Consider the following 10,709-nt stretch of genomic DNA (forward strand, 5'->3'; position numbering starts at 1 on the left):
TAACCTATTCCTCCTGATTTTATACGGTGGTATATTTTTTGGTGCTTCAAATCTTTTTTGGAATGGGTTGGAGTGTAGATAAATATTTGATTTCCATGTCTCTAAAATACAAACTTTGTATGGTTAAGTTTATTATTTGCACCCTACTGTAATAAAATGTTAACAATCCACAAATATAAATTACTCAATTCCGTTTATTTTAGAAACGCTTACCTAGATCTAAGGAAGCCTGCATGGAAGACCAGCCAACTCTGCATAAGCCTTGGTCATGACAGGATACTTCGTAGTAGTGTTTCCCTACAAGGGCAAAATACTTCAAGATCTATGAAAATCACACACACTGATTCATTTACCACGTAGCCACTTTCCCATTGTTTCTGAATTACAATTGGTATGATCCAAATGAAGAATTGTAGGTCTTTTTGTAACATGAAAAATCTTTTCAGGTCGCTGATTTAAAGCTATTTGAAGAACGTTCCTGCTGTAATACATGACCGCAGAAGCTTACACAAGTGCCAGTGCTGTTTGCGCACCTTTCGTTAGTCCTTTGGTAGCCCGACACCCATGCCATTCCTTCATTTCTCTGCTTTGACAGCAAAGACCATCTGAGCCAATGGCTGCATTGGAGAAAAAAACAGAAAAGCACGTCAGTACAGAGACATAAACCATGCATTCTGAAATGAGTATTGTTCAGTCTCACTAATAAGATAATTCCTTCACTTGTTGCAAAGTGCCAGAGCCTGAGACGTGCTGATTCCTGAGCGACAGCGATATCTTCCCCATCAGTAATGAATTGCCCTTGTTCTTCCCCTGGAGGGCCTCAGCTATGCTGGGGACTTGTTTCTGGACTGTCATGTGTTCAATGGGACAAGATTTTACTGCAGTATGTCTAGAAAGCAATCAAAAGAGCATCTAACCTGACTTGCACTAATAGTAGCTGAATCACCAACACAAGTGTGTGTAGACAACTATTCTGTAGTCTTTTAAAGAAATGTATACTCAAGGATGATGCGGCACTCATCAATACTTGTTGCTCTGATTTCACGCTTAAATTAGAGCTTGAGCAAATACTATACTTAAAAAAAAAAAAAAAAAAGCAGGAACTGCCTCTCACTTGTTCCCCAATCCATGGATCCAGAAACCATAAAGGGAAAGCAGGAAAAAGCATGCATAAATAAACCTGTAGTTACTTGCTAGTATTAGGACTCTAAAAGATGAAGTCCTATATTATACATTACAGTCAGTCATGGTGCTGACTGGTGCTTGTCAGCTTTAAGTAAAGCATTTGGCTTTTGTCTGTACCGCAAAGAAACTAGAACTCTTGTCCTGGTTCAGACTTGCAACTCAGATTCAGCACCTGAATGTACAACAAACTTTAAAAAAGCACCTCATCACACATTTCACTTCCCTTATTTAAAATTAATTACTTATTCAAAGTATAAATCTTACTCATAAGGGTACTACATTATGTGAAACTTTGAACTTTGTAAAACATTCTCTAGCAATGGTAAATCCTTAAAATTTTTATATTTAAAATTCTTTATGCATGTACACAGATATAAACTTTATTATAAATTAGACATCATATGGTGGAGAGTGGCAGTCTGGGGTTTTTTGTTTATTTGTTTTGGACATAATTTCTCAAGCCCATTCTACATTTCTCTGCATCCTGCTTTTCTTCCTTAGTACCTGTTGAAAATTCCTGCAAGTCAACTCTGTTCCTGACATGCAATCACTCATGACAAATCTAGAAAGTACTGATTCATTCTTGTAATGGCCTAACAGTCCTTGGATACACCTAGTCTTTGTTAATCATTCTCTTAGCAATAGCATTCACTTTGCTGGCAGTTTTTATAATTACAAATAATGCTGCATCAAAAAGGTTTGTATGTACATCCTTGCATACTGGCACTTTCATTCCAATGGGCTAGACCTTCCAGGAATATACAGTAAAAAAAAAGTAAAAACTACGGTTCAAAGTGTATGTATATACATGTACACACACACACACACACACACACAGAGAGAGACAGAGAGAGAGAGAGAGAGAGAGACAGAGAGACAGAGTTTAACAGGTAATGCCAAAATGCTTTCTAGAAAGACAGTAATTCGTAAGTTGGTTATCACTCTTTTGGATTCTTGCCCATCAGATGGGTATAAAGCAACATCTCACTGTAACTTTAATTTCCATTTCTCTGCTTCGTGTAACCATGACTTCTGCATGTTTATTATAGCCATTTGGAGTGGCTCTTTTGTGAAATTCCTATTCATGTTCTTTGCCCATTTTGCTTATTGGCTGTTTATTTTTTATGAAAACAGGTAACACTTTATCTGCTATCTACATGAGGACCACTTCCAGTTTATAAGAATTCTTTATCTTTCATCAATGTTGCAAGTATTCTTTCTGTATTTATTTTTCATCTATTGACTTTTTCCTGTGTTATTTTTTCTATCTATTTTTTTAAATTTTATACAAATATACCTAATTATATTTTTCTACCATTTCTGAGTTACCTATTTGAGTTGGGAAAACTTCCCCATCCCTAAATTATAAATGTAGTTTTCTACATTTAATTCGATATATATATATATATGTCCATATGTATACATATCTTATATCTTAGCTGCACAGAGAAATTGTTTCTAATTATGAGATAAGTCAGTTTAGTGTTGCTCCAGATAGATCACCAATTGTGCCAGTACCCTTACTGAATAAATTATTCTCATTCCCACTAAAATGAAGTAAAATTTTTTTCTACATATCACCTTTACATATGTACTGGGATCTATTTCCATCATATTCCATTAACTTATTTGTCTATTCCTATGTCAGTACTACACTGTTAAACTAGAGTGACTATACTCTAATACTATATTCTAAATCTTCATTTACTGTTCTCTTTCATAATTTTCTTAATATCCCCAGATATTATTAAAAACAAGTTTCTGAATTACAAACGAGCTGCTAAAAATCTATCCACTTACCAAAAGCAGATCCTCTGTCATATGGGTTCATCTGCCATTTGTTGAGCACTAAACAAATTAAAATAAGAAAGGTTACCCACAAACACATGAAATTAAAAACACTACCAAAAATAAAGCAAATAGTTTGTATTTTATATGATAACTTAATTCCTCCAAATTCAATATGGTTTCACACATTGTTTCGAACGTCCAAGTAAAAGTGTATTTATTAGAGGCAACACTGAAATTGAAAACTGAAACATGTGAAAGATGACAAACACTGGCCCGCCTGGGGCTACAACCTTTCTCCTCAATGGCTTCAGTGCATTTTGTATTAGGTGGCACTGATCTTTGTCTTAACTCTTTGGGCACTGATACAATGAGTGCTGGAAACTAAACATGCTGACTTCAATCATAATGAAAATAACTGACCAACATATCGAGATCTAATTATTTTATCATAATTTAAAGAAAAGCATCTCCTTTATCTTAAACAATTCAATAGCACATTCAAAAGTCATATTTTTTCTCCTTACCTTTATGGGATCAGCATTTTCCTTTTCTAAAACATCTTAATGGTATATGGATAACCAAAGAATCCTAATAGCTATAGAGAACTCTCCATGTTTTCAAGCCTGACTTCCCACTCAAGGTAGAAATCTTTTCTAGATACTGTTGGCTCAATCTAGCTACTTGGAAGTACATAAGTTAAAGAGAAACTTTCATCTGGGTTATTTCTAATTAGTCCTGGTCCTACTTTCTAGAACAATTATTTTCTCTCAAGTTCCCTTCAATGATTTAACAACTTTCTCTCTTACTTGTCTCCATGTTTAAATATCCAGTTTATTTATTCCTCATAGGATGTGACTTTTGGAACCACTGCTATTCTGGTTACTCTCCTCTGGAAGCATTCTCTTTTATAAACCATTCATAAATAATGCTTTACAGTTGTTACAAGGTCTGAAACTATTTTTGAATAGGCCAACAGTCTAAGTAGGTAATATCTATTATGTAACTCACAATTCAATTACAAATGAGTTCATTCTATGAAGTATGTAACATTGTTACTTTCAAAGTACTGAGAAGAAAATGTTGATATGCCAAGTTCACTCCACTTAAGCTTGCAATTTTGTCACTGCTTTGTATTATGAAACAAAAGACTTAAAATATGGAATACATTTTGTTAAAACAAAACCATACACTACTCAAGATAGAATGGAATTCAGAAACCATTTAATCCAAGCAATATAATTTAAAGATGAGGAAACTGATATAAGATTGTTCATGGCACAGACAGGACAAAAAACCCTAGTAAAGGACCAATCTCCATGTAGATAGGACTAAAAATAAAAAACTGATTTGAAAATTTATACTTTATCTTTTAACTTCTTGGTCTCCTCCTTTCTTATGTTAAAGGAAAATGTATGCCTCTCTTCCCTGGGAAAGGCATCTTTCCCACCATCATGAATTTTTACCCCATCAATTATTTGTAAAATAGTGTAAAACATTGTACTAATTTACTTTAGTCTTAGGCACAAAAAGTTAAATCCAGTTAATAAAAATATTAAAATAACTAAACATAAGTTCCCAAATGCTAGTGTTTCTCAAAAAGTGCACTATTATATTAGTATTTTAGGAGGGACAATCTTTTACTGTTCATGCCCTTCATGACGTTTAGCATCCCTGTTTCCAATGCACCAAATGCCAATACCACCCCCGAGATATTCACAATAAAAACGCACATTCAAATCTTACATCTGTAAATTCCAAGGATGAGAATTACTAATTTATGCAAAAGAAAAGTATTAATATGCAAAATTTACCTGAAGCACCAGTTTTAATTGTTGTTTTTCCTTTTTTGCCTTCCTGCTGGTCTTTCAGAGTTTCATAAACGATTTGGATAACTGGAATACTGAAAGCCTATAAAAGAAACAACAGGTCTCTATATATATTTGCATTCAGATATTAATGACAATTTAATAATCAAATACAAATTACAGAAGTTATTTATACACTTTAAATAATTACACATATTCCAGATTGCTGCTCCAATTTCATTTGCCCAAACACAAAATACCAGTAAGGTAACAAGAGAGTGACTGAACGAAGGAAACAGGAGCCAGCTAACAGGCCAAAACCATAAAAAATGGGGTTCTGAAGAATGAACCTGAACTAAAGAGGAAAAATGTCATTCAGCCTGACAAACTGATTCCCCAATTTAGGGCAACTTCTCTTCGCAACCTCTTTATTGCTAGAGCCACTGCATTAAAATTCAGAAGTGACTATAAATACTAGATACTGCAGCTATTTCTCCAACACCAATTTAAAATTATATGCTTAAAGTGATACTCTTATAGATGTTATTTCAGAATTAGCTGGCAACAAAAATATCACTCTCAGTGGCAAGCAATTAATTCTTCACATTTTGGAGGAGGTTGTTTTATGAAAATATTTCAAAGTAAAAACTACTGTTCAAAGTTGCTTTAAAAATCAACTATTACAAAGTCAATTTAAGTTTATTACTTACACCAGTTTTTCCACTTCCTGTTTCTGCAGCCTAAACGAAAAAAAAAAAAGTTAATTTCAGAGTTTAGTTTGTCAATTAGGTCAAATTAACGCGTAGAAATTTTGAACACTTAACTGGCTCTATTTTCACAGTGTCTCTGGATTACTCAGGTTTCCTTAGTCAATGCCGCCTACTGACAGTCTTGTCACTTCTCTCCCATTTCCTCAAAAATCTGTTTCCCCTTCTTTTTCCCATTGCTACTATTCAAATCTAAAGCCTCATTACATATTCTAATCCAGAGTATCACAAAAGTATCCTAAGAGTATCTAGTCTTTCAGAGCTATACTACAAGCTGATACCAAATTAGACTTCATAAAAACACAATTCTAACCATGTGATATATCCCTACTTAAAAGTTTCCAATGATCCCCACTGCAACACATACCAATTCTTTAACACATCACTAGAGAAAGAGCTCAAATAACCTGACCCACTACATATTTACCATCGACCCCAAGTTACACCCCATCAGACACATATATTTTATGCTTCCATCAGATTGAATGACTCCGGGATCACATTCTACATTTTCCTCCCCAGTTTTTGTTGAGGCGCTCTCTACCTAGAGATCATTCCTCTTTCATCTTATCTTCCCTTGTCCAAAATCTACTTCCTCCAAGCAGACCCCCTAGGGTCCCTCATCCAGGAGGATAACTGGACCCACACTTGAATCCAGTTCTACTCTGCATCCCTTAGAGGAGTGCCACACTCTCTCTTCTATGACATTAATCTGTGTACATCTCACTGTGCTACTGGGTTTAAGCTCCTCAAGGACAAAAACTGCACCTTACTCACCTGTGTGTGTTCCCCACAACTTCTACCTAATACTTTGAGTACAGTACATGTATGATAATTGTCCGTGAATAACATTAATTTGGCAAAAATGTCATTTTTAAGCCTATGGACATCTTAAAGGAGTTTATAAACAGCCCCAGAACTGTGAACCCCCAGCTCCCAACCACCTCACCAAATTTAAACATACCATAAGTACATCACCTCCTCCTAGGATCAATGGGATAGATTCAGCCTGGATATCAGTTGGCAGACTAAAAGAATCATATTTTGAAGAATTTCAGTTGGTTAAAAAAAAAAAAAATCACCTAAGCTAATTAATGCATGTTAAACTATAAACCCAAAAGCGAATTTTATTTGGTAAATACTACCAATCTTTTTCAGCTAGAAATATACCAAAGTTTAAAAAGGAAACTCTCTATAGAGAATCACAAGAAAAACTGAACTTCACTTACCCAACTAGACCAAAAAATACTTGATAAAATAACTAACAACTATTTAAATTATAAAGCATCATTGTCACAGGTACTTTTCAGCTTTGTGTACTTACAGCCAATCCATCTCTTCCACAGCTTGTGCAATCTCAGGCATAACACCCATCTCTGAAAATAAAAATTAATTAAAAAAATCTATACACATTAAACTTAAATCACATTGCTCTTAAAATTACTGTTCATGTAACAGAGAACAGACTTTGAAGAATAGTTCAGTTATATAGCACCTCCTGTGCGGCACTGTTGAAAATTAAGTTTTGGAGAAAGACTTGAGTTCAAATCCAAGCTCTCACTTACCAGAAGTGTTACCTTGGGCAAGCTATAAACCGTTTTTCTCTACACAAAATGAGGCTAATATTACCTACCTTATAGGGATACAGGAGGGTTACAGATACTACGTAATACATTTGGCATGTAGTTGTCACTTACTACAGAGTAGCCACCAGTGTTTCCTTTCTCTAATGAAAAACCTGCCAGAGTTAGAGAGAAGGTTCTCGACCAGCATCTTGGTTGTTTTACCTAGAGATAATGTGCAATTCACGTGCCTTGGCTATTCGAGAACCATGTGAACACCCTCAGAGATCTGAGAAGAGTGAGCAGGCAAGTGGAGACAGCCACATTTATGGGCAGCCATAATGCAAACTCTGGTTAACTGAAAAGAGAGCCAGTGGTGAAAAGTTGAGTACTTGGAAATGTAAGCTGAAGAACTACTCTGTTCTTAGTTGTTCACATATTTAAATAATTCAACTTCAAAACCAGTCGTAAATGAATAGACTGGATATTTCTGATTGGATTTTCACATTTTCATCATTTCTCAAATGAACTATAGAGGGTAGTTAAGTATGTAGTTAGTTGGATTACATAAATCTCCTTTCCAAAGAAGAAGTGATTTTTTAAGTCTGCATTTATAAAAAAAAAGCAGCTTTCATTATTATGACAAAAGTATATATTCCTATTTTAAAAATTACAATACTCAAATATTCACAAGCCCAGAAATAACCAAGTTGGGAATTTTGTATTTCTGGTCATTGAGAAAAGGCATAAAATAAATCTACAAATTGGATATATCCATTGCAAAGTAGTTTTTTCTTTGCACCAGGTGAGAATCATACTAGCAATACACTAAAATTTCATATAATAAACATTGATGGCATGTGAACGCATAAAAATCTTTTTCAAAAAGGAAAGCTCTTCTACCTCTAAACCTGCACAGGAAAATCCACAGATGGAAAACCTGACCCAGATCTAATGTACGTCCAAGCACATCTGCCTAAATACCGTCCCTATTAGTGTGTAGCTGATCCTCTCTCCCGAAATGCAAACTGCTTGCACAAAGGGCGTGACGGTGTTCAACACGCTGCGTGCAGGGCACTGGACTGCGTGCGATTCGAAGCTGCTTGAGAAGCCGTGAGACCGCACGCAGAACCCGCAGACCGCTTGAGGCCAACGCCGGACAACTTCTTGCTCCCCTGTGGTCACGTCCTCGGCAGGCGTGCCTTGAAACCACGGCATGTGCTCTGTAACGTTTTCGACACTTGCGGCCACACACGGGAATAGTCGTGTCCCTTCCATTCTACTCGTGTCCGTTTCGCATCCCAGACTCTCCTAGTTCTTGCCGCTGACATTCCTGAAATACGTGCCTGACCCCCAGGGGAGTGGACCGACGAGGTGACAACCGGGGACGAAGTGCCCGACACACTCCGACTCTACGGCCTTGTTTCCGGGGGGAGCGGGGACCAGAAGACGAGCTGTCACTCTGAGCGACGGGCCTCCTGGTACACGACGCGACAACGACCAGAAACCCTGTCTCTGTCTCGGGACGAAGAGTCGGGAACTCGCGACGTTCCCGCGGGAGGACCGTGGAGCCCGCGCACCCTGGGGGCCACAGGGCAGCAGGTACAACGTAGTGTGGGGACATCCGTGCCGGGGTCGTGCGCGTGCGGACAGCGCCGTCCCGGTTGTGCCGGGGGCGTCTGGTTCGCGAAGGGCCCGAGAACGCCGGGCCCAGGCCGCGCCGCGCCCTCTCCCGGCGGCGCCGTCACACGCGCGCAGATCGCGTCCCCCCAGCGGCGGCCTGGGGTCGCAGACCGGCCCGAGCAGCCAGGCGCACGGGGGGGAACGGAGAGACCCGCGGGGAGGCCGGGCCGCAGCGGCTGCAGGGGACGCACGAACCGCCCCGCTGGGCGCGCCCACGGGCCTCCCGGAGTCGCCCCCGCCGCCCTCGCAGCGCGGGCCGCCGTGCACGGCTCCCTCCTGCCCCGCGCGGCACCCGTCCGCCCCATCCCGAAGGCTTCCCCGCAGCGGCCCGGGGGCCGAGACGTGGATCCACCCGCCCGCCCCAGCCCCAGCTCTGCACACGCACCGGAAAAGGCCGCCATCTTCGTCCGTCCTCCGCGCCGAGGCCCGCACTCCCTCCCTCGGCTTTGACACGCTGCGCCCTGGCAGCGCGAGCTTCCGGCGCTCGGCCGGCGGCTTTCCAAGTCCGGGCAGCGACCCAGCCCCGCGACAATGGTTCCGCTGGAGGAAATGCCCGGCCCTCCCCGGCCGCCGGAACGCGGACTCGGTTCCTGCGGTCTTTGCCAGAACCGGTCATCATTAGACGTAGCTAACAGTTGCCACTTGTTTAGAGCATGCTACGTGTCATGAGGACCACTTTTCCAAACAGAAGGAAGCAGATGTTCTGTGGAGGGTCATACAATGGCCCAGGATGGTCTCGCAGCAGAATGTGCCCTCTGGGCCCGGCCCGGTGGCTCAGGCGGTTAGAGCTCCATGCTCCTAACTCCGAAGGCTGCCGGTTGGATTCCCACATGGGCCAGTGGGCTCTCCACCACAAGGCTGCCAGTTCAATTCCTCCAACACGGCACCTAGAGCTGAGCTGCCGCTGAGCTCCCAGATGGCTCAGTTGGTTGGAGCGAGTCCTCTCAACCACAAGGTTGCCAGCGCCCCTGCAACTAGAAAAGGGCAACTGGACCTGGAGCTGAGCTGCGCCCTCCACAACCAACACTGAAAGGACAACGACTTGACTTGGAAAAAAGGCCTGGAAGCACACACTGTTCCCCAATAAAGTCCTGTTCCCCTTCCCCAATAAACTATTTAAAAAAAAATACTGTTTAAAAAGAAAGAAAAGAATGTGCCCTCTCCTACCTCCATCACCACCAGCACCACCAGCACCACCACCACCAGCTCCTCCTCCTCCTCCTCTTCCTCCTCCTCTCAGACATAAGCAGGGCTTTGTAGTGTATGAATGACCTGGAGAGAATGGACTGAACTCACTGCCTAGAAAACCAATACTAGTGAGCGCCCGGCACCCTGAAACAGGTAACGACTTGGGTCTCCCGATCTCTTTTCCACAGTGTTTGGTGTAGTATTGATAATTTCAATTAATTTCGTGAAGTTTTGGCTCCTTTCTCTTTGCAGAGAGAAAGGAAAAGTAAAATGAATGCTTAATCCTCCCAACTCTGTCAGGTCGTATTACTATCTTTAGATGAGGACACTGAGATTCAGGAAAGTTAAGTAAGTAATCCAAAGCCACACAGCTAGCTACTAAGTGGCAGTGTGGGATCCGAGTTACACCTGCCTAACTCCAGGGTCCCTGCTGTATTATGTGTAGCCTGCCACAGAACAAACGACGTGGAGAGAAGTGAAATCCTCAGGCAAGATGTATCGGGATTTAGATTTCAGGAGCCATGCTCCCTGGATCTGAATTCTAGCTCTGCCACTTGCTAGCTGTGTAACCTTAATAAGTTTGGGCTTCGATGTATTCATCTGTAAAATAGTCATGAATCTTGTAGGATTCTTATATGGATTAAATAAAACAGGTAAAGCACCTAAATCAGTGCCTGGCACACGGTGACAATACGCATTAGCTCTATTATTATTACATGTAACACGAC

The 10,709-nt window shown here is 40.5% G+C and overlaps 1 protein-coding gene across 1 annotated transcript in view; it reads right to left on the bottom strand.

Annotated features, from left to right (window-relative positions):
- Positions 1 to 9,427, bottom strand: part of DDX1 (DEAD-box helicase 1) — a 32,193-nt gene extending 22,766 nt beyond the window's left edge. The window contains exons 1-8 of the mRNA XM_081068164.1: positions 9,179 to 9,427; positions 6,873 to 6,924; positions 6,513 to 6,576; positions 5,492 to 5,521; positions 4,788 to 4,884; positions 2,986 to 3,033; positions 534 to 617; positions 214 to 297 (exon numbers count right to left, since the gene is read on the bottom strand). Of these exons, the coding sequence (XP_080924290.1) occupies positions 214 to 297; positions 534 to 617; positions 2,986 to 3,033; positions 4,788 to 4,884; positions 5,492 to 5,521; positions 6,513 to 6,576; positions 6,873 to 6,924; positions 9,179 to 9,194 (475 nt within the window). The 5' untranslated portion in view covers positions 9,195 to 9,427. The remainder of the gene's footprint in view (positions 1 to 213; positions 298 to 533; positions 618 to 2,985; positions 3,034 to 4,787; positions 4,885 to 5,491; positions 5,522 to 6,512; positions 6,577 to 6,872; positions 6,925 to 9,178) is intronic.
- Between the last annotated feature and the right edge of the window lie 1,282 nt (positions 9,428 to 10,709).

Source organism: Rhinolophus hipposideros (genome assembly GCF_964194185.1).
Source record: "Rhinolophus hipposideros genome assembly, chromosome: 12".
NCBI lineage: Eukaryota > Metazoa > Chordata > Mammalia > Chiroptera > Rhinolophidae > Rhinolophus > Rhinolophus hipposideros.